The sequence below is a fragment of the Elephas maximus genome, chromosome 4 (genome assembly GCF_024166365.1).
Source record: "Elephas maximus indicus isolate mEleMax1 chromosome 4, mEleMax1 primary haplotype, whole genome shotgun sequence".
In the NCBI taxonomy this organism is placed as follows: Eukaryota; Metazoa; Chordata; class Mammalia; order Proboscidea; family Elephantidae; genus Elephas; species Elephas maximus.
The window spans coordinates 196,800,538-196,822,658 of record NC_064822.1 but is presented as its reverse complement, the minus strand read 5'-3'; the positions used below and the strand labels follow the sequence as shown (position 1 = coordinate 196,822,658).

Genomic DNA, 22,121 nt, shown 5'->3' with positions numbered 1-22,121 from the left:
GAGCCGGGGTGGGGGGGTGCCGGGACCCTCCTGCCTCCTCCACGTCCGCAGCGCGGGAAGAGAGAGCCCGGAGACCCGCCCGTCCCCCGCGGTGCGCTGCTGAGGGTGCAGCCCGCGCAACACCCGGACGGCCGCCCCGGCCCGAGCGGCTGACCCGCCCGAGCCGCCGTCCCCGTCCCCGCCCACGGGGCGGGGCATCGCTCTCAGGACCCGTCCCCGCGCTGGCCGGGCCAGTGGGCGGGAGGGCTCCAGGTCACGCCCACAGGGGCGGGGCGTGGGCGCGCAGGCGCACGGCGCGGGCTGGCGGGCCGGCTGGCTGGGAAGATGGCGGCGGGAGTCCTGGCCGCGGCCGTCGCCGCTGCCGCCGCCGGGGGGCGAACCCGGGGTGTCCGGGGTACCCGGGCCAGGGCCGGGGCCGGGCCATGAACGTGTCGCCCTCGTGTCCCCGAGCCGCGGAGCCCGCCCGCGCCCCCCGGGCCGCCCGCGCCCCTCGCCATGGCCCGGCTCGCGGACTACTTCGTGCTGGTGGCGTTCGGGCCGCACCCGCGCGGTGAGTGCCGGCCGCGGGCTCGGGCTGAGGGCGGCCGGGGGGCCCCGGGGGGCTCCGGGGGCTCGGGCCGAGGGCGGCCGGGGGGCCCCGGCGGGCTCCGGGGGCTCGGGCCGAGGGCGGCCGGGGGGCCCCGGCGGGCTCCGGGGGCTCGGGCCGAGGGCGGCCGGGGGGCTCCGGGGGGCTCCGGGGGCTCGGGCTGAGGGCGGCCGGGGGGCTCCGGGGGGCTCCGGGGGGCTCCGGGGGCTCGGGCTGAGGGCGGCCGGGGGGCTCCGGGGGCTCGGGCCGAGGGCGGCCGGGGGGCTCCGGGGGCTCGGGCTGAGGGCGGCCGGGGGCTCCGGGGGGCTCCGGGGGCTCGGGCCGAGGGCGGCCGGGGGGCTCCGGGGCTCGGGCTGAGGGCGGCCGGGGGCCTCCGAGAGGCTCCGGGGGCTCGGGCCGAGGGCGTTCGGGGGGCTCCGGGGCTCGGGCTGAGGGCGGCCGGGGTGTCCGGGGGGCTCCGGGGGCTCGGGCCGAGGGCGGCCGGGGGGCTCCAGGGGCTCGGGCTGAGGGCGGCCGGGGGCCTCCGAGGGGCTCCGGGGCTCGGGCCGAGGGCGGCCGGGGGCGTCCGGGGGGCTCCGGGGCTCGGGCCGAGGGCGTCCGGGGGCGTCCGGGGGGCTCCGGGTCTCGGGCCGAGGGCGGCCGGTGGCGTCTGAGGGGCTCCGGGGGCCACGGGGCGGGAGGGGGCCGGGGAGCTGGGAGCGCTCCTGAGACGGGCAGGGGGCGATGTGGCAGGACGGAGCAGGCGACGCGCCCCGCTCCGGGCAGACGGAGTCAGGCAGTGCCTTGGCGTCGCCGGGGTGGGAGGGTCCCGGGGCGGCTCAGCCTCCCTGCCTCCCGGTTGGGTGGAATGGGCTCTCCGCCTTGGCAGGCTGCCGGGTGGCTCTGACTCCAGGGGCGCGGGTCATTGGCCTGCAAGCCTTCCTCTGACCCCAGTGCTTCAGGTCTGCAGCCTGGAGGCCTGGGGTGTGCGATGTTTCTGCTACCAGGCCCCAACAGCATGGTTCCTCCAGCAGCCTTGGCGGGCTGTAAGAGATTGCGGGTTCAGGGCCCCGTCATGGGGGAGATGGTTATAGAACTGGAGGATCTTGGAAGGAAATGTTGGGAGGACAGAAAAGAGCTTTCCTGATAGACAGCCTGTGCACCCAGCTCTTGATGGGGGATCAGAGAGGTGACTGGGGCTGGTGTCCAGGAGGTCTGGGGTCCATGCCTGTGTCTGAGCCCCATTCACCCAGGGGGGTAGGAGAAACTGCGATCCAGCAGCGACAGCAGCAGCAGACAGCAGCAGCAGCCACAAAGACGTGGCGTTGGCGAGGCGCTCACCATGCTAGGCCCAGCACCGGGCCCTCTGTGAGCATGATCTCATTGCCTGCTGCTGCCACTGAGGCTGGTCCTGCTGTCAATACGTGAGGAGCAGAATCAGGCGCACAGAGGGTCAGTGCTTAGGCTCAGCTCACACCGGGCCGGGATCTGCACCCAGGCTGTCTACTTGGGAGCCAGGTGGTAGGCTTACATCTTGGCTCTGCAGGGGCAAGGAGTGTGGCCCTGGCCTGTCCTTTCATCGGGTTTCTACCTACTGAAACTGTGAATGTTGTTGGCAGTCCATTCCCAGAGTCCTTCTTGTCCCCAAGCCTTCCTCTCCCCTCCTCCCCCAGCGTCACCCTCCTTTCTCTGAATACACTTTCCCCACAGCATTCTCAGTCAGAATTCGCACAGGTGAGGACCCCAACCCCACGCACACAGTGGGCTTGCTGTCAACCCCAGAGGGAGTGCAGTCTGTGCAGAGGCCCAGGTGGGGGCACAGCAAGGAGGCTATACTGCCTGGGGCAGAGGCTTTGCAGGCAGCCAGTGTGTGTGTAGGAGGGGCTTGGACTAGGTGCTGGAGCAGCTCAGGAAGAGAGTACTGAGAGGCTGGTGAAGCAGAAGGCCTTGTCGGGGAGGGCGGGGTTGGAAGATCCCACAGGCCCAGGGGCCAGGCAGTGACACTGGGTGTGGAGAGTTGAGGGTGAATGGAAGGGTAGCACAAGCAGGGACAAACAGGGTGCGATGACAGCTGGTTGTGGTGCGCTCGCTGCAGGAACCACACTCGGGGGCACCTCTGCGCGTGTGGCCTTTGAGGACAGGGTAGAGGGCTGGAGCCAGCAGGCCACTCACCCTCAGTGGTGGGGAGGAGTAGTCCCCAAGCAGTCCACAGCAGTGGGGGGCCGTGGAGCCCCTCCCCACTGCTTTCAGAGTTAGAACTGGCCAGCTGCTGCCCACCACCCAGCCTCATGGCACCCCTGGGCAGGACAGGCCTCAGGCGGAGGGCAGGGACAAGTGGCTGGGCCTGGAAGGCACCAGAAGCAGAGGACCCTGGCACAGGGTTGAGTGGTCCCTGCCTTGTCACTTGTCAGTTCTGTAGGCCACTTGCTCGCCTGTCTGAGCCTGTTTCCACATCTGGAGATGCGGTGGCTTCCTGGGCTACGTGAGGATGAGGTGATGGCACACGAAGCCACAGCACCAGGAGGCTCCGCAGATGGGGTTTTATGTCAGGCACTGACATGCAGGGCGTCCTGCAGCTCCAGGTCATCAGGACAGAGATGCAGGTGTCCTCTGGGCTAGGGGACTTGCGGCTGGCCTGGATCGGGATGTCCTGTCCTGCTGGAGTGCCGCCTAGGTGTGCGTCTCGGTGGCCTGGGTTAAGCTCAGGCACTTGAAGGAGGGTCTTTGTGCATGGGTCACTGCCAGTTGGACCCATCTGGGAGGTGTCCTGTTGAGCCAGGGCAGGCAGGGACCCCACCTCCCTTCTAAGGCCTCCTTCTCCCTGGTGAGCGGGGCTAGGTCCAATCCTGCACTTAGCGAATAAGGATCCAGCTCCTTCTGGGCCATGGGCCCCAGGACACAGTGGAACCTCCTGGCCCTGTTGGCACGGACGGTAGCCAGTGGTCTTCACACGTGTGCTCAGTGAGCAGTGTGTCTGTAGAGCTGTTGGGAGACGCACTGCCTTGGCCTCGAGTCTGCTCCAGGGAGGGTGGGCGAGGCACTCTCCTGCTGCTGGTGGGCACCCGCTCCCCACCAAGTCTCAGAGAAGAGGTGGTTCATCGCCCGCTTCCCGCAGCCCGCCTGTCGGCCCTGGCTGTGATGAGCTGGGCCACATTCCTGGGCCTGTGTCCTGTCCCCACCCATGTGCACGCCTGCCCGCCCTCTGGAGCAGGTTGGGGCTGTTTGGGAGGCCACAGTTGGTTCCCAGCCACCACCCAAGGAGCCCAGAGGGTCTGCAGCCTGGGTCAGCCCTGGTCCAGTCTGCCTCTGGGACTGAGGGAGCGTGTGGGGTGGGGGCGGTGAGGGGAGGACGACTGGGGAAGCTGCGGCCCCTCCTCTGTACATGCTGTGGTTGCCTGGGGCGGGGTGCGCCTGCGTCGTGAGGTCTGGGTAGGAGGAACAGCAGTGGAGGAGGCTGTCCTTCCTCTCTCCCTCCCCTCTTCCTACAGCTGGACTTGGGGGGGGTGGAGGGCGGGAGCCTGCTTCAGGGCCGGGGCAGGGGTCCTCAGGGGAGGATGTGGGTCTCTCCTTGTACAGTGGGGGGAGTGGGAGCCTCTTTCAAGGATTGGGGGCACAGAGGAGGCTGTGGGTCTCTACCTTGTGGTGGGGGGTTGGCAGTCTTCTGCAGGGATGGGGAGGCACAGAGGATGCTGCGGGTCTCTCCTTGTATGGGGAGAAAGTAGGAGCCTTCTGCAGAGATGGGGGGGCACAGAGGAGGTTGTGGGTCTCTCCTTGTTCAGTGGGGAAAGTAGGAGCCTCCTGCAGAGATGGGGGGGGTCGCAGAGGAGGCTGTTGGGTCTCCCCTTGTTCAATGGGGGGAGTGGGAGCCTCCTGCAGAGGTGGGGGGCGCAGAGGAGGCTGTGGGTCTCCCGTTGTTTGGGGGGAGTGGGAGCCTCCTGCAGAGGTGGGGAGAGCAGAGGAGGCTGTGGATCTCTCCTTGTTCAATGGGGGGAGTGGGAGCCTCCTTCAAGGATTGGGGGCACAGAGGAGGCTGTGGGTCTCTTCCTTGTGGTGGGGGGTTGGCAGCCTTCTGCAGGGATGGGGAGGCACAGAAGATGCTGCGGGTCTCTCCTTGTACGGGGAGAAAGTAGGAGCCTTCTGCAGAGGAGGGGGGCGCAGAGGAGGCTGTGGGTCTCTCCTTGTTCAGTGGGGGGAGTGGGAGCCTCCTGCAGAGATGGGGGGGTCGCAGAGGAGGCTGTTGGGTCTCCCCTTGTATGGGGGAGTGGGAGCCTCCTGCAGAGGTGGGGGGCGCAGAGGAGGCTGTGGGTGTCCCCTTGTATGGGGGGGAGTGAGAGTCTCCTGCAGAGATGGGGAGAGCAGAGGAGGCTGTGGGTCTCTATTCACTTCTCCCCACAGTGGCCAGTGATGGTGTTGGCCCTCCCTAGAAACCCTGGTGGCATAGTGGTTAAGTGCTGCAGCTGCTAACCAAAGGGTCGGCAGTTCATATCTGCCAGGCGCTCCTTGGAAACTCCATGAGGCTGTTCTGGTCCATAACGTGGGGTCGCTATGAGTTGGAATCGAGTTGACAGCAGTGGGTTAGTTGGTTGGTTTAGGTGTCAGAGCGTTGGGATGAAGTGCTGCCCACAGCCTGCTACCAGCTGTGGCCTGTGCTGCCCTCACCTCTTTGGCTTTCAGGCCTGAGGTCCACACGGGTCGCCGCTGGAGAAGTGGAGCTGGTGCACTCTGCTCCAGGTGGAGGAGAGGGGACTTTTGTCTGGGTGTCAGGCGGCCTTGGAGCACCTCCTTTCAGGGCCCCGCAGAGAGCCCTTTCTTTGACACATAACTGCACTGGTTGCCTTGGTCTTGTCCCTGGAGCAGGAGGGGCACCCTTCTCTCTCTGGCTGCCCAGCAGCAGGTAAGGCCGTGCAGGCAGAGGCCTCAAGATCTTGAGTGTGGCAGGGAGCGCTGAGGTGCAGGCAGGGCCGCAAGGGTTGAAAGGAGACTGGAAATTGAGGTGCACATGGGCTGAAGCTGGCTGGGCCTTCCACAGTACCCCATTAGAGAAGTCGCCCTGGACCTGTTCTGGCCAGGGTCTTGCTCTAGGTCCAGGCCCTGGTCTGGTCCCGGGTCTGGCCTTGCTCTGAGTTCTGCTCTGGGTGCTGGGTCCTGGTCCAGGTCCTGCTCTGGGCCTCTGCTTGGCTCTGGGGCAGCCCTGCACTTCCCGCCAGGGATTTGTGCTTTGTGGAGTGAGTGGGCCTGGGTGTGGGAAGGATGGCAGTGTGTGTGGCTGCTGAACACATTCAACAAACACCACTTAGTTGGGGCTCTGGGCTGGACCAGGGTTGGGGGTGGAGGAGCAGGTGGCTTCTTGCTCCTGAGCATAAAGCCGAGAAGGCCTGTAGGTGTCCAAGTAGTCACTGGGGGCGGGGAGGCGTCCTGGGAGCTGAGGCCTCCCCGAGCAGGCTCCAGAAAACACCCTGGTGGAGGGGGTTAGCCAGGGACCATTGGGCACGTGGGGGCTCCATGGAGATGTATCTACTTGTGGGGAGCCATATGTGGAACCTGAGAGCTCGGGGTTTGTTCTCTGTGGCGGCGGGGGGTGGTGCACGGCTCTGTGCTCACTTCCCATGGGGGAGAAGCTGCCCGGAGCTATACCGTCTGAAGGCCACCCACCTGCCTGCCCAGCCTTGAGAGGGAGGCCGAGGTCCCTGCCCACACCCCCTCTTCCTTCCTTGGCCTGTCTGGGTGGGCCCTGGGTGCCCTTCAGGGCAGGAGCCAGATGGTGGCCTGGGGCCCAGACCAAAGAGTAGGCCCTTGGGGGTTTAATGGGAGGAGCCCATTCCAGGGCTAGCAGGGGGTGTGTACGCGTGCCGCCTGGGACTGCATGTTGGGTGTGGGTGTGTGGGTGGTGGCCTAGCAGACACCTGTCTTCCTCTTGCCCCCTCCCCCCACCTTGTTCAGGAGCAGCCCTGACTGCTGTGTCTGTGGTAGTGTTGGTGGGGGAGGGGAGGCAGGAAGCTGAGGTTTGTGAGTCAGAGCTTGTGGCCCCTCACCTCCGCCTCTGGCCTAGCAGCAACCTGCTGTGGGACAGTCCTGGCACCCTGCTCCCCTCTGTTCCCTGAGGAAGCAGTGGTCTCCCAGGTGCTGGCCGACTCCTTTACCCTTAGGAGGACCTGGGGGATGAGGCCGAGGGTGCCGGGTCTGCTCGCGGTGCGGGGGTCCAGGGCCCGGGCTGCCCAGATGCTCCTGTGCTCACTCAGGTGCTCGGCCAGGTGCTGGTTGGGGTTGGCACGGCACCCCGCCAGGCCTCTGGGGCTGCAGAGTGTTTGTGCCAAGCCCCTGCCATCTCCAGCGATGTGGTGGTGCCGAGCTGGCCCAGGAGAGGCTTCCGTGATGAGTGGGAGCTAGAGGAAGGATACCACGTCCACCCTCCTTGGTCATCTCTCCTGGTTTGGCTTTGCAGGGGGTGGCAAGGGGCAGGACCTCTGGCCACCCCCGTGTGAGCACTGGAGCAGTGCCCTGGATGAGGTGGGGGCAGGCCTGAACAGGCTGGGGCCACGGGTTCCAGTGGTGGAGAGGGTTGTGGGAAGCTATCAAGGCCAGCGGGCTGGGGGCATGGTGTGCAAGGGGGCCCATGACGGGGCTCAATACGGGTGACCATGAGGGGCGTGGGCCTCTGGGCACACACTGAGAGCCCTCCCCCAACTTCCCAGACTCCAGTGAGTTGCTGTCAATGTGGCCACGAGTTCTGGGCACCCAGCTCTCAGGCAACTGCTGGGTGCCCTTGCAGGAGACAACCTGAGACCAAGTCCCTTGCTCTCTGCCCGCAGCTCCCCACTTGGTCCTGGTGGCGGGAGGTGCGCTTGCTGAGCCCCGTCTTCCAGGGCCTGTGCATGGGCCTGATTGTCATGGGGCCCTGAGGCTCTGAAGGTGGTGTCAGTGTCAGGGAGCAGGCCTGGCCCGAGCCCTGAGGTGCCTGAGTGTCCTCCGGTCCAGAGTGTGAACAAGACACACTTGCTCACTGCCACTGTCCCCGAGTGGTTGCAGGCCTCAGGACTGTGGGATGCAGAGCACCTCACCTGGGGCTGGAGTGCCTGGAATGGTCAGGCGAGTGGGCAGGTGTGGGGGGGCCGTGGAGTTCCCTGGCTCAGGTTCATCGGGCAGGTCTGCAGCAGCTCCAGGAGGGTCTGGCAGGGCTGAGCCTTGGGCAGGGTGCTGGACGGGGCTGGAAGGTGCCTTGGAGGCTTGCTTGTTTTCCTGGGCCCACCAGTCTTGTCTTGGGCCCAGCCTAAGCTCTGCGGGGTCCAGTCCTGCATCAGGGCCTCTGGTTTGCCCTTGGCGGCCCCCAGGGCCTGTAGCTGCCCAGCGGCCTCTCCACTCAGGGCTATTTTTAGGGAAATGATGGGTCTGGGAGCTGCGACTTGTCTGGAGCCAGATGAGGGCCCAGGTGAAGGACGTCTCCACCCAGGGCCACAAGACAGCCTTCTCAGACCCTCGAGCCTCTCCTGACAGGGTGGGGGTGTGGGAGGTGGTAGGGTACCCTGACCCCCGATCTTCTCCCCAGGGAGTGGGGAAGGCCAGGGCCAGATCCTGCAGCGCTTTCCGGAGAAGGACTGGGAGGACAACCCGTTTCCTCAGGGCATCGAGCTGGTGAGTGGGGAGAGGTGCTCCCCAGGGCATGGAGCTGGGGGGGAAGGGTGCTCCCCAGGGTGTGAAGCTGGGGTGGGATGCTCCCCAGGGAGTGGAGCTGGGGTGGGGCGCTCACCAGGGCATGGAGCTGGGGAGGAGGGGTGCTCCCCAGGGTGTGGAGCTGGGGGATTACGTGCTCCCCAGGCGTGGAGCTGGGGGATTACGTGCTCCCCAGGCGTGGAGCAGGTAGGGGTAGTATGTGGTATGGACAGGCGGGGGCTGCTGTTGGAGAGACAGGGTGCCCCCACTGCCCTCCCCATCCAAAGACTGTGCTGAAGGCTTTGCTGTGTCCCTGCTCCCTGCTGGGTAGGCCTGGCCTGGCACATGAGAGGAGGTCCGGGGCCACGCGAGGGCGGAGCATGGCCTGGCTGGGGAGCCACCTGGTGCCTCGCTGTTGTGCACACACCCCTTGCTCATAGTGGGCGCTGGCCCAGAGTGAGGTGTTGCCCAAGCCGGGGTGGAACCCAGGCATCCTGGCTCCAGCACAGCCCTGGCAGTGAAGATGAGTCGGGCAGAGGGACTGACCATTGACCCCTCCCCACAGTTCTGCCAGCCCAGCGGGTGGCAGCTGTGTGCCGAGCGGAACCCACCAACGTTCTTCGTTGCCGTCCTCACGGATATCAACTCCGAGCGGCACTACTGTGCCTGCCTGACCTTCTGGGAGCCAGCGGAACCTGCCCAGGTCAGATTGGCTGCTTGTGCCAAGGCCCCCAAACCTGCTCTCTCCTATCCCATCCCTCCCTGTGGCTGAGTGGGTGCTGGGTGGGGGGCCTGCCTGTCAGAGCCAGGCCAACGGGGCATCTGTGCTCAGGACGCTGTGTGTGCTGAGGACGCTGCAGGGAGTGAGGAGTTAGCGGAGGAGGGGGTCCCTATGCGACTGTCGCCCACATCCCCAAGTCCCCCTGGCCAGCTGTTTGCTCCAAAGACCCTGGTGCTGGTGTCAAGGCTGGACCATACAGAGGTGTTCAGGGTGAGGTGGCGGCCGGGCGGGGTGGGGCGGGATGGGGCTTCCTGCCGACTGTGCCTCCACTCCGGACTGTGGTCACTGCAGAACAGCCTGGGGCTCATTTACACGGTCCACGTCGAGGGCCTGAGCGTGTCCCTGGAGAGCGTCATTGGGAACCTGCTCACCTGCACCATCCCCCTCGCTGGGGGCTCACAGGTGGGTCTCCTGCCGCAGGCCCACACTCTTGGTCACGGGCACAGGCCCCTTGTAGCCCCAGAGCACTGCCCGGCCTCCCCTGGGCCTGGTGTCCCTCAGCTCTGTCCTTTTACTCCCAGGCGTGTGTCTGTCTGGTCTGTTCTCTGGACGTTAGTGTCTGACTGTTTATCTTACTCCTCTCTGGTATCTCTGTCTGCCTCTTGAGTGGCCGGCTGTGTGTCTAACTGTGTTTCTCTGCCCGTCTGTCCTGTGCAGCTGGACTCTGTTGAGGAAGGAGCGGTACGGACTCTTTTGTTGTTCCACTTTCCCAGGGCCTGTCCCGGCCCCTGTGCCCCATCCAGCCCATCTCAGGGTCTGTTGGGTGCTGGGCCATGGAGCAGGGCTCACGCGGTCTGGTCGGGGCTGCTGGGCCCTGACACTTCTCTCTCCTGCAGAGAACAATCTCTCTGGGTGCAGGTGACCGGCAGGTTATCCAGACACCACTCACTGACTCCCTGCCAGTCAGCTGCTGTAGCGTGGCCCTGCTCTTCCGCCAGCTTGGTGAGCCCCCACCCACCCGCTGCACAGCCTCGTCCCCCACAGCCGCTGCTCCTCTCTAGCGCATGTGGGCCTGGGCCCGAGGTGGGGGCTCTTTCCTGTGCAGGTAGGGACCTAGGGCTCTTTTCCAAGCCTGTCTTCTTTCTCAGGCATCACCAACGTGCTGTCCTTGTTCTGTGCGGCGCTCACTGAGCACAAGATCCTCTTCTTGTCCCGGAGCTACCAGCGGCTTGCAGACGCCTGCCGGGGCCTCCTGGCACTGCTGTTCCCCCTCCGATACAGGTATCCCACCTCAGCACCCCCCCGCCCGCCTGCCCACCTCTGCTTCCCCACTGCCCTGGCCCACCCTGGCCCTCGCCCCCTGTCCTTGCCACTCCAGCCCCTCACTGCCTCAGTTTCACTACCTTGTTGCCCCTGTCCTCGCCCTGACCCCCTGCCCTGGCCCAGCTCCTCACCTGGCTCCCCCAGTCCCCGCCCTGTGGCTGCCCTGGTGTGGCTCACACACTGAGCCCTGGCCTGTTGCAGCTTCACCTACGTGCCCATCCTGCCGGCACAGCTCCTGGAGGTTCTCAGCACGCCCACACCTTTCATCATCGGAGTCAACGCGGCCTTCCAGGCAGAGACCCAGGAGCTGGTGAGGACTCTGCCAGGTGGCTGCACAGCCTGCCTCGTCCCTGATGGGAAGCGTGAAAGCCGGGGTCCTGCTGAAAGGCACTGCGGTGTCCTGACGTCTTCTTCTCCCCACAGCTGGACGTGATCATTGCTGATCTTGATGGGGGGACGGTGACTGTCCCTGAGTGTGTGCACATCCCACCCTTGCCGGAGCCACTGCAGAGCCAGACACACAGTGTTCTGAGCATGGTGAGGGGGGGTGTGGGGGCCACAGGGACCCGGGGGGTGGAGCCAGGGCTGCCCGCTGCCAGGGTCCCAGCATTGGTGGCCGGTGGCTCCCTGAACGCTGCTCCCCCTGCTTCCTCAGGTCCTGGATCCAGAGCTGGAGCTGGCTGATCTCGCCTTCCCGCCCCCTGTGACATCCTCCTCCTCCCTGAAGATGCAGGTGGGCACGCTGCTCTCCATTTTGGCCCCGTGCCCCGGGTACTCCCACTCATAGTGCCCAGCGGCCCCACCCCTTCCAGGCCTCTCGCTTGTAGGGGGGCCGTGGGGGGCTGGCAGGGCCAGATCTCGGGGCCCTTGAGGCCACGTTGAGGGTCAGTCTGGACTTGGCACTGGGCCATGGGGAGCCTCTGGGGGTGGGGGTCCTGGGGAGCTGGGGCAGAGCCTTCACCAGCACCACCCCCAGGACAAGGAGCTGCGTGCAGTCTTCCTGAGGCTCTTCGCTCAGCTCCTGCAGGGCTACCGCTGGTGCCTGCACATCGTCCGCATACACCCTGAGCCCGTCATCCGCTTCCACAAGGTGGGCACTCGGCCCAGTGCCTGGTGGGGTGGCAGGAGGTGATGCCTGGCCAGTGGATCCTGAGAGCTGAGCCCCTTGCGTGCTTCCAGGCAGCCTTCCTGGGCCAGCGGGGACTGGTGGAGGACGACTTCCTGATGAAGGTGCTGGAGGGCATGGCCTTTGCGGGCTTCGTGTCGGAGCGCGGGGTCCCCTACCGCTCCACAGACCTGTTTGATGAGGTGCGCCCCTGCCCCTGCCCCCGCAGCTGGAGGGGAACCCCTGCCCTGGCTAGCCTGCCTGATCCTGCCCCTCCTAGCTGGAGGGGGCCCCCGCCCTGGCCAGCCTGCCTGATGCTGCCTCCCCCTAGCTGGTGGCCCGTGAGGTGGCACGGATGCGGGCAGATGAGAACTACCCCCAGCGAGTCCTGCGTCACGTCAGGGAACTGGCAGAGCAGCTGTATAAGAATGTAAGGTGGGCAGGGTGGGTGGAGGAGGCTGAGGGGTGGCAGGCCGAGGGGGTGTGTGGGGCACCCTGCCTGCTTCCTCCCATGCTGTCCCCCCGTCCAGGAGAACCCGTATCCCGCGGTGACCATGCACAAGGTGCAGCGGCCGATGGAGTCCAGCCACCTGAGACGAGCACTGCGGCCCTTCCCTCGACTGGATGAGGGCACCGTGCAGTGGATCGTGGACCAGGCCGCCGCCAAAATGCAGGGTGCACCCCCGGCTGTACGGGCTGAGAGGAGGACCACTGTGCCCTCAGGGCCCCCCATGAGTGCGTTGGGGTTGGGTCTCGCATCCCCAGGCCTCCCCAGCACGGCCAAGGCGTGTGGGGTTGGCTTAGCACCCTCTGCCTTCACAGCTGCCATCCTGGAGCGGAGCAGTGGGCTCCACGCCAACAGCGCCCGCCGGCTGGAGGTGGTCCGCAACTGCATCTCCTACGTGTTTGAGGGGAAGATGCTGGAGGCAAAAAAGGTGGGCATGGCACGGGTAGTGCTGGCGGCAGCACCTGGGCTGAGGCTGGGGCAGCACATGGGCCTGCTCACAGGGTGGCACTGGCTCTGCATGGGCACCGCGGACCTCACTGTGTGGCAGCAGCCCGAAGGGCAGGTGGATGCCTGCCTCTCGGATGTCCCTTGGCCTCAGCACACGGCCTTGGGGAGGTAGAGCAGTCTGCTTGGTAGAGCTCCGGCCCAGAAGGGAGGCCAGCGGGGATGGCCGTGCTTCAGGTTTTAGAAATTCAGAGGACCAGAGGTCTCCACTGTTTTTTCTGAGTCATTCCCAGAAAAAATCGTGGGGCCCCATGCACGGTTTCTTTTTTCCATTTGTGGACAACGGCGCATGCACGCTGCTCAGCGCTGCATGTTTGTCACCAGACACCTTAGCTGTGGGGGTGCAGAGCCTGTGGGGAAGGAGCACACGTGGAGGGGAGCCTGTGCAGGGCAAGGGAGCAAAAGGGGGCTAGCACAGGGGCGGGGAGGGTGTGCGTGGAGGGGAGGGGAGCGCGTGGGAAGGGGAGCACGGGGGTGTGCAGGGCCCTGCCCCAGGTCTCTGGGTGCCATGCAGACCAGCCTTTGGTGAGTGGTGCTGCCCCGGACCCCATGCGTGTGCATACACGCGGCAGTTCTTGGTCACAGACTTGCTGCGTCTGTTGCAAGTTCACACAGCTGTTACTGCTCAGGGGCTGCCTAACCAGGACAATGCTTGGTTTCTGCTACCTGGCGCGCCCCATCCCGGCCAGTTTCACACTCACGGCCCCACGTGCCCCTGCCTGCTGGGCCATGACCGGGCCCTGCAGGCGGGCCCTTGTGACCTGGCTGTATCCCCAGTTGCTGCCAGCTGTGCTGAGGGCCCTGAAGGGCCGTGCTGCCCGCCGCTGCCTCACCCAGGAGCTGCACCTGCATGTGCAGCAGAACCGGGCTGTGCTGGACCATCAGCAGTTTGACTTTGTCGTCCGCATGATGAACTGCTGCCTGCAGGTGAGGCCGCCACACGATGTGGGGGCCCCTCATCGGGGCACTGCACAGGGTGAGATGCCCAGAGTGTGTGGGGGCGGGGGCCCCTCCAAGGACAGCAGCAGTGGGGGGACCTGGTGTGTGTGGTGGCAGGGAGCTCCTCCAGGGACAGCAGCAGTGGGGGACCCAGTGTGTGTGGAGGCAGGGAACCCCTCCAGGGACAGCAGCAGTGGGGGGCCTGGTGTGTGGGGGTAGGGGACTCCTCCAGGGACAGCAGCAGTGGGGGACCCAGTGTGTGGGGGGGCAGGGAACTCCTCCAGGGACAGCAGCAGTGGGGGACCCAGTGTGTGTGGAGGCAGGGAACCCCTCCAGGGACAGCAGCAGTTTGGGACCCAGTGTGTGGGGGGGGCAGGAAACTCTTCCAGGGATAACATCAGTGGGGGGCCTGGTGTGTGGGGGCAGGGGACTCCTCCAGGGACAGCAGCAGTGGGGGACCCAGTGTGGGGGGGGGCAGGAAACTCCACCAGGGATAACATCAGTGGGGGGCCTGGTGTGTGGGGGCAGGGGACTCCTCCAGGGACAGCAACAGTGGGGGGTCGAGTATGTGTGGGCAGAGAACCCGTTTTCTGGGGGCAGTGCTGGGAGGTGGCAGTGCTGGTGTGGGGATGCAGAGGACCCCACTGCTGGGAACAGTGACGGGGGAGGAAGTCCTGGTCAGCAGGTGGCGGCGATGTGGGGAAGACCTTATTGGAGGCGGGTGTAGGGGTCAGGGCAGATGGGTGTGGGCCCTCTTTTGTTCTTGGGGGAGCTATAGCAATAGGTGCAGGTGGAAGGCCCGGTATGGGGTGGCGGTGACTGGGGGGCCTGTCTGGCAAGGGGGGATCACACCAAGGCCCACCTCTGCCTAGGACTGCACCTCCATGGACGAGCATGGTGTTGCAGCCGCTCTTCTGCCTCTGGTCACTGCCTTCTGTCGGGTGAGTGTCGGTGGCCCCACCAGCCCAGCCTGCCCTGTGGTGTCACCGCCCCCCGGCTGCAGCCTGCTGACCCCTTCCTGGCCCCACAGAAGCTGAGCCCTGGGGTGACACAGTTTGCGTACAGCTGCGTGCAGGAGCACGTGGTGTGGAGCACGCCACAGTTCTGGGAGGCCATGTTCTATGGGGACGTGCAGACCCACATCCGGGCCCTCTACCTGGAGCCCACCGAGGACCACGCCCCCTCCCAGGTGAGCTGGGCCTGGGCGGGTGGGGCCGGCAGGGCAGGGTGGGCCAGGCTCACTGTGTGCTGTGTGCAGGAGGTGGGGGAGGCACTCCCGCGTGATGAGGAGCGGTCGGCCCTGGACGTGGCCTCAGAGCAGCGGCGCCTGTGGCCAATGTTGAGTCGGGAGAAGCAGCAGGAGCTGGTGCAGAAGGAGGAGAGCACTGTATTCAGCCAGGCCATCCACTATGCCAACCGAATGAGCTATCTCCTGCTGCCCCTGGACAGCAGCAAGAGCCGGCTACTGCGGGACCGTGCAGGCCTGGGAGACCTGGAGAGTGCCAGCAATAGCCTGGTCACCAACAGGTGGGCCTGCGCCCTGTCTTGGCCTGGGGGGTGGTGTCCTGGGCCCCCCAGGGTGTCCTGGCCAAGGCGGGAAGGGTCCCAGCACTGGGGAGTCCTGGCCGAGGGGGCCGTCCTGGCCTTGGAGGGGGGGTCTCAGTATGGGGGAGGTCAGAGGATCCTGGCCTCACGTGGGAGGTCTCAGCTTTGGGTGGGGTCCCAGCATTGAGGGGCTGGATTTTGGCTGCGTGGTTCCCAGCATCTAGGAGGGTAGGATCCTCGCCTTGGGGGGTCCGGCCTTGGGCCTGTGCCCACATGCCCTCCTTGGCAGTATGGCGGGCAGCATGGCAGGCAGCTACGACACAGAAAGCGGCTTTGAGGACGCTGAGATCTCAGACGTGGCCGGGGCCGTGGTCCGCTTCATCAACCGCTTTGTGGACAAGGTCTGCACAGAGAGTGGGGTTACCAGCGACCACCTCAAGGGGCTGCATGTCATGGTGCCAGGTATGGGGGGTCTGGGATGCAACTCCTTTCCAACGGGGCAGGTGTGGGCGGCCCCGGGCATGAGACCTGTTCTCCCCCAGACATCGTCCAGATGCACATTGAGACCTTAGAGGCCGTGCACCGTGAGAGCAAAAGACTGCCGCCCATCCAGAAGGTGAGGGCTGCGGGCACAGGGCTGGGCCAGCAGGCTGGGCCCAGGCTGAGGGCACAGGGGTCTGGGTCAGGAGTGCTGGGGGGTCTGGGACATGGGCATGGGGCCCAGGCTAGGAGGGCAGGGGAATCCAGGCTGTGGGCACTTGTGGGTCTAGGCTGTGAGTGTTGGGGAGTCCAGGCCGTGAATGCTGGTGGTTCTGGGCCTTGAGTGCTGGGGAGGTCCCACCACAACCTGAGACCACTCCCCTCCCCTGGCAGCCTAAGCTGCTGCGGCCACGCCTGCTGCCTGGCGAGGAGTGTGTACTAGACGGCCTCCGTGTCTCCCTGCTCCCCGACGGGCGTGAGGCTGGTGCAGGGGGTGGCGTGGGGGGCCCTGCACTGCTGCCGGCTGAGGGTGCCGTCTTCCTCACCACGTATCGAGTCATCTTCACGGGGATGCCTGCTGACCCCCTGGGTGAGCCTCCCTGCCCCCCGTACCCAGGGCTGCAGGGCCCCCGTGGGAGATGGGCTCCCCAACAGCTTGGGCCCTAGGAGTCTGTGGCCCCTCCCCGAGCCCCCCTGACTCCCGGCTGTTCTCAGTCGGGGAGCAGGTGGTGGCGCGCTCCTTCCCAGTGGCTGCACTGACCAAGGAGAAGCGCATCAGTGTCCAGACGCACGTGGACCAGCTCCTGCAGGACGGGCTGCAGCTGCGCTCGTGCACGTTCCAGGTGGGGGCCCCGGGGGCTCAGGGCGGTGGGGGGGTATGGGGGGCCATCCTGGCCAGCTCCCTCCAGGCCTTTGTGATCTCTGGGCTCATGTGTGGACTCTTGCTGGGGCCCTGGGTCCCAGGGGTTTGGCGTGGGCCCATGCCCTCTGTCTCTGTCCACCGCGGACTGGGCCAGGATACTTGGCGTGTCTGTGGGCTGGCGTGAGCTGCGTGCCTCGCCTCCTGCAGGGGTGCTCAGTGCGCTCCAGCTTCAGTCGGACAGGAGGAAGGGTGTTCCTTGGTCTCTCTCCTCCTTGAGGGCCGCTGGAGGGGAGCATGCTCAGAGGGAGCACGAGGCCCGTCTGTCATGATGGCGGAGTGGGCCTGGGCTGTCCACTTTGGTACCCACAAGCTCCATTTCAGGGATGCTTGTTCATTCTGCGTCCCCCAGTCATAAGGGCCGAGGGGCCACCTCATGGCTCACCTGCCTGTGTGGCCTTTGGCCGGCTGAGGAGGGGCCAGACTGGTGGGCAGGGCCTCGGGCTGGGCCTTCTGTCTGCTGAGGGGGTCCTTGTCATCTGCTGAGGGTGTCTTTGTCTGGCACAGCTGCTGAAGATGGCATTTGACGAGGAGGTGGGGTCCGACAGTGCCGAGCTCTTTCGCAAGCAGCTGCACAAGCTGCGGTACCCACCAGACGTCAGGGGCACCTTCGCCTTTACTGGGGGCTCTGCCCACACGCCTGGCCGGCCAGCCCGGGCCACCAAGGACAAGGGGCCTTCCCTCAGGTATGGGCCCAATTCTCAGAGGGTACCTGTCCTGCCCTGGCTGCCCCCAGGGCCCAGCGTACAAGAACGCGTCTGTCTCATTCACCACGTTGACCCAATTTCCTCCAGAGCTCTGTCCCGGAACCTGGTGAAGAACGCCAAGAAGACCATCGGCAGGCAGTATGTCACTCGGAAGAAGTACAACCCCCCCCACTGGGAGCACCGGAGCCAGCCCCCGCCGGAGGACCAGGACGACGAGATCTCAGGTGAGGCTGGGGGGCGGGGGAAGGCAGCCAGGTGCCGATCCTGTGTGGAGGGCCATGCGGTCCCTGGTGCCGACCCCGTATGGAGCGCCAGGCGGTCCCTGGTGCCGACCCTGTGTGGAGGGCCAGGTGGTCCCCAGTGCCAACCCCGTGTCCTATACCCTCAGTCTCGGATGAGCTCGAGCCCAGCACCCTGACCCCCACGTCAGCCCTGAAGCCCTCGGACCGCATGACCATGAGCAGCCTGGTAGAGCGGGCATGCTGCCGTGACTACCAGCGACTAGGCCTGGGGACGCTCAGCAGCAGCCTGAGCCGGGCCAAGTCCGAGCCCTTCCGCGTCTCCCCGGTGAACCGCATGTATGCCATCTGTCGCAGGTCAGCTGCCACATGGGCAGAGGCTGCAGGGTGGGGGCCTTAGAGGGCAGGGTCTTCACAAGTGTTTCTGGCCTGGGTGGTGGTGAGCTGGGGTATGCGGTGGGGTCAGGTGCGCCAACTAATGACCCAACTCCTGGCAGCTACCCTGGGCTGCTGATTGTGCCCCAGAGCATCCAGGACAATGCTCTGCAGCGTGTTTCTCGCTGCTACCGCCAGAACCGCTTCCCTGTGGTGTGCTGGCGCAGCGGCCGCTCCCGGGCTGTGCTGCTGCGCTCCGGGGGCCTGCATGGGAAGGGCGTCGTCGGCCTCTTCAAGGCGCAGAACGCGCCATCACCAGGTCCGCTGCCGCTGCACCCGCCCCCCCCCCTTTTCTTCTCTCCACCTCTCCCCCTCCTTCCTGTTATCTTCTCCCCAACTATGGGCACTGGGTGGGCCCTGGTCTGGCTCTGCACCTCACCCAGCACCCCTTCCCCTGCAGGCCAGTCCCAGGCAGACTCAAGCAGCCTGGAGCAGGAGCAGTACCTGCAGGCTGTGGTCAGCTCCATGCCCCGCTATGCTGATGCCTCAGGACGCAACACCCTCAGCGGCTTCTCCTCTGCCCAACTGGGCAGCCACGGTGAGGGCTCCTTGGGGTGGGGGGCAGGGTGGGGCGGGCAGGAGGGACAGAAGTGCACTTGGCCAGGGTGTGGGGGAGAGGGGTGTGAAGCTTATCCAGTGCCAGGGAAGTATGCTGAGCCCTGCTTGGGCCTCCCTACCCCGTTGCTCAGCCAAGCTCCTGAGCTGGCCTCTGCGTTCCTCAGCCATCTTGGCATGCTTCCTGGGGAGGTAGGCAGCTCCTCCTCTGCCTACTGTCTGCTTATGCCACCTCAGCCAGGGAGGGTCCCCTTATCTCTGTCCTATCTACTTGGCTGGGCCCTGGCACTGCATATCACCTTATGCAGGTGCCTCTGCACCGAGGGGTTCCACCGCCCAGGGCACATTGTTGGTGCTTAGTAGACACTGAGAGTGGTGCTTTTGTACACCCACTGTGGGCTAGCTCTGCATGTGGGTGTGGGTCAGGTCCAGAGGGGTGACAGGCGAACCAACTCAGTGGACGGCGAGGTTTCAGGTGGGAGAAGCCGCCACGTGGCCAAGGACTGCTCGGGGGTTCTGTAGGGAGGCGGCATGGGTGGTACAGAGGCTGGTGTCTGCCTGTAGTCCTCCTCCTCCTCCCTCCTCCCTCTCCTCCCTCCTTGCTCCTCCCCTAGTCCCTCCTCCCCCTCCTCCCCTCTTTTTCCTCTCCCCTCCTCATCTCTCTTTTTCCCTCCTCTCTTCTTTGCCCATCCTTCCTCCCTCCTTCTCCTCTCCTTTCTCCTTCCCTTGTCTTCCCCTCCCCCTCTCCCTTTCTCCTCCCCTTCCCCTTTTCCTCCTTCTGTGCTCCCTCTCCTCTCCTCTTCCTCCTCCCCCACCGTGCTCACTAAGGCCAGGCACCTCTCCAAGTCACCCTTGTCTCTCCACCCTATCTCCCCCTCATGTCTCCTCTTGCACCTGATCCACAGGCAGGGACTCCTCGGGGTCTGGGGTGTGGACTCACACTCCTTCCACTCCAGCACATGGGCCCTGAGTTTGTGTCCCAGCCACATGGGTCCTCTGAGCCAGGGCCTCTACCCAGCTTGCTCTTGACACCTGTGTTTGGGTGTCTCGTGTCTGTGAATGCCAGGCTGAGAGCCGCACCTGTGGGTGCGCCATGTCCCACATGGCTGGCCCACCCCGCCAAGCCGCTGTCTCTCTCTGTAGCGTGTGACAACAGTCCCCGTCCCACAGGGGTTTTTGAGGAACAAGCGGTTTAAACACAGCGTAGAGTTGTCCAGGTGCACACTGCTGAGTGATGCCACCACTACCTCACCTCACACCTGGTGAGGCACCCCGACCCCATGGGAGAGGTCACCTCAGGTCACTCCCGGTGAGGGGCCCTGACCCCGTGGTAGAGGTCGCCTCAGGTCACTCCCGGTGAGGGGCCCTGACCCCATGGTAGACGTCGCCTCAGGTCACTCCTGGTGAGGGGCCCTGACCCCGTGGTAGAGGTCGCCTCAGGTCACTCCTGGTGAGGCGCCCTGACCCCACGGTAGAGGTCACCTCAGGTCACTCCTGGTGAGGGGCCCTGACCCAGTGGTAGAGGTCCCCTCAGGTCACTCCTGATGAGGCACCCTGACCCTGTGGTACAGGTCACCTCAGGTCACTCCTGGTGAGGGGCCCTGACCCAGTGGTAGAGGTCGCCTCGGGTCACTCCTGGTTGAGGCACCCTGACACAGTGGTAGAGGTCACCTTAGGTCACTCCTGGTGAGGCATCCTGACCCCATGGTAGAGATTACCTTAGGTCACTCCTGGTGAGGTGCTCTGACCCCCATAGTTGAGGTCACTGTCACCTCAGGAGTCACTTCTGGTGAGGTGCTCTCACGTTTATGGTAAAGGGTGCCTTGGGTCACTCCCCGTGAGGCTTCCTGATCCCGTAGTTGAGGCCAGTATTAATCTCTGGGGTCATTTCCAGTGAGGTACTGTGATCTTTTTAGCAGAGATCACCTCAGGGGTCATTCCTTGTGAGGCACCCTGCCCCAGTGGCAGAGATCATGTCACCTCAGACCTCTCCCGGTGAGGGGCCTTGAGCCTCCCGGTAGAGGTCAGTAGGTGTCGATGGGCCTCCGTGACCTTTGCTGACTTGCTGATCTGCCCCAGTGCCCATCTTTCCCTTGCTGTTTCCTGAGTATTCGACTGGTTGTCTGCACTCATCCTATATCACTAGCACGTGGGTGTCAGGACTCAAGTCCGGATTTTGCCGTTTCACAAGTGTCCTTACCTGTGAAGGGACAGCGGCGCCTGCTGCAGTGTCATTAGCGTTAGGTGGCCCCATGCTTGGCTCACGGTAACGGGCAGTGGGCAGTGAGACCCCCCCCACTCTGCCCTGGTTTGACCTCACACTCCTCTGTGAAGGTGGGAGAGCCTGGGGAGGGTCTCTGGGCCCCCATGGGTGGGCAGAGCACCTGGACGGGGCTGTGCTGTGGGTGGTCCATCTGTGCCTGTGGCCAAGCCCCGCTTGGGGCTTCGGGGCTTCTGGAAGCTCCAGGCCAGTCTTGCCTGGCTCCTTTCATGTGAGGCCGTGTGTACCCTGAGTCAGGAGACAGGAGGCGGGGTTGGAGAAAGGAGGAGAGGCTGGAGCTGCTACAAGTGGGGTCAACATGGAGAGTGCAGGCCCAGGGGAGACACAGGCCTGCCCTCCTTGCGCCCTGGGACAGTGCCTTTTACTACTCCTGAGAGTCTTGGCGCGGACCTCTGCTGCTGGGTTGGCAGGGCAGCATGTGGTGGGAGCCAGCCTTGTACCCCTTAGCCCTTAAGACCCCTGGCTGGGTGCCTGGGCAGGCTGAACCTTCTCTCTGCTTGCCCCCAGTGCCCAGTCCCCGAGCCAGGGTCACCACGCTGTCCAACCCCATGGCGGCCTTGGTCTCCAGACGGACCGCACCCCGAGGTACCGTACTAGGCCACGCAGCCAGGCCTGTTGCTAGGCACTAACCGCCCCTCGCGGCGCGGCACTGCATTCTCACTCCACTCACTGGCACTAACTGCCCCTTGTGAGGGGCCATGTCACCGATCTCCCAGGGCCCTGGCCTGCCTGCTCCCAGCAGCACTAACAGCCCCTCACTAATGCAGGCACTGGCCTAGTTCCTCAGTCTCAGCACCTCTCCTCCCTACCCACCCGCCCCGGGAACTCAGCCAGCCTCAGGTAAGTGGTGCCCGCACCCCACCCGCGCTCACCTGTTTCTGATTCCGCAGGGAAGTGGGGCAGCATACGGGCCAGCGGGCGCAGTGGCAGTGGTATCAGTGTGGATGTGGGCTCCCGGCTAGCAGGGAGAGATGTACTGGGCCCCCCCCAGCCCAATGGGGCGCCCCCTGACCCGGGTTTCCTGCGGCCCCAGCGTGCAGCCCTCTATATCATTGGGGACAAAGCACAGTTCAAGGTAATGGATGGGGCCGGGCAGGCACAGGGCCGGGGAGAAAGGGGTAGGCATGTGGGGAGTGGGTCCTAGGGCACGGGATACGGGGTGGGTATGGAGGGGTGGGCTCTGGGGTTTGGGGTGGTGGGGTGGGCACGGAGGGTGGGCCCTAGGGTTTGGGGTAGGGTGGGTGGGCATGGAGGGGTGGGCCCTGGGACATGGGGCAGGTTGTAGGGCAGACATGGGGGAGCGGGGCCTCACTTCCTCGTGCGACCCCCTGCAGGGCGTGCGGCCAGACCCTCTGCAACAGTGGGAGCTGGTCCCCATCGAGGTGTTCGAGGTGCGGCAGGTGAAGGCGAGCTTCAAGAAGCTGCTGAAGGCCTGTGTCCCAGGCTGCCCAGCTGCCGAACCCGGCCCAGCCTCCTACCTGCGCTCCTTGGAGGACTCGGAGTGGCTGAGCCAGGTCTCGTGGCCCTCAGGGTGCAGGGGAGGGCCGGAGGGAGGAGGGGCAGTGACAGTCCCCAGACAGGTAGGGGGAGCAGGGGTCTTGGTTTGCTTCTTTGACAACGTGGCCCCCAGGATGGGGGGAGGTGGGCG

The 22,121-nt window shown here is 65.3% G+C and overlaps 1 protein-coding gene across 2 annotated transcripts in view; it reads left to right on the top strand.

Annotated features, from left to right (window-relative positions):
- The first annotated feature begins 304 nt into the window (after window positions 1-304).
- SBF1 (SET binding factor 1) overlaps window positions 305-22,121 on the top strand; it is a 39,616-nt gene continuing 17,799 nt past the window's right edge. Inside the window, exons 1-31 of one of the 2 annotated variants that reach the window (XM_049884757.1) lie at window positions 305-550; window positions 8,109-8,194; window positions 8,778-8,915; window positions 9,045-9,203; window positions 9,285-9,395; window positions 9,830-9,935; window positions 10,082-10,214; window positions 10,458-10,566; window positions 10,680-10,793; window positions 10,912-10,989; window positions 11,233-11,346; window positions 11,436-11,564; window positions 11,693-11,791; window positions 11,892-12,096; window positions 12,184-12,296; window positions 13,151-13,300; window positions 14,185-14,253; window positions 14,343-14,501; window positions 14,571-14,839; window positions 15,147-15,319; window positions 15,400-15,473; window positions 15,731-15,926; window positions 16,052-16,179; window positions 16,764-16,942; window positions 17,051-17,187; window positions 17,352-17,559; window positions 17,700-17,896; window positions 18,038-18,175; window positions 20,981-21,058; window positions 21,364-21,548; window positions 21,808-21,987. In XM_049884757.1, coding sequence (XP_049740714.1) covers window positions 496-550; window positions 8,109-8,194; window positions 8,778-8,915; window positions 9,045-9,203; window positions 9,285-9,395; window positions 9,830-9,935; window positions 10,082-10,214; window positions 10,458-10,566; window positions 10,680-10,793; window positions 10,912-10,989; window positions 11,233-11,346; window positions 11,436-11,564; window positions 11,693-11,791; window positions 11,892-12,096; window positions 12,184-12,296; window positions 13,151-13,300; window positions 14,185-14,253; window positions 14,343-14,501; window positions 14,571-14,839; window positions 15,147-15,319; window positions 15,400-15,473; window positions 15,731-15,926; window positions 16,052-16,179; window positions 16,764-16,942; window positions 17,051-17,187; window positions 17,352-17,559; window positions 17,700-17,896; window positions 18,038-18,175; window positions 20,981-21,058; window positions 21,364-21,548; window positions 21,808-21,987 — 4,269 coding nt within the window. In that variant the 5' untranslated portion in view covers window positions 305-495. The remainder of the gene's footprint in view (window positions 551-8,108; window positions 8,195-8,777; window positions 8,916-9,044; window positions 9,204-9,284; window positions 9,396-9,829; window positions 9,936-10,081; window positions 10,215-10,457; window positions 10,567-10,679; window positions 10,794-10,911; window positions 10,990-11,232; window positions 11,347-11,435; window positions 11,565-11,692; window positions 11,792-11,891; window positions 12,097-12,183; window positions 12,297-13,150; window positions 13,301-14,184; window positions 14,254-14,342; window positions 14,502-14,570; window positions 14,840-15,146; window positions 15,320-15,399; window positions 15,474-15,730; window positions 15,927-16,051; window positions 16,180-16,763; window positions 16,943-17,050; window positions 17,188-17,351; window positions 17,560-17,699; window positions 17,897-18,037; window positions 18,176-20,980; window positions 21,059-21,363; window positions 21,549-21,807; window positions 21,988-22,121) is intronic. The other variant, XM_049884758.1, reaches the window with a different exon arrangement.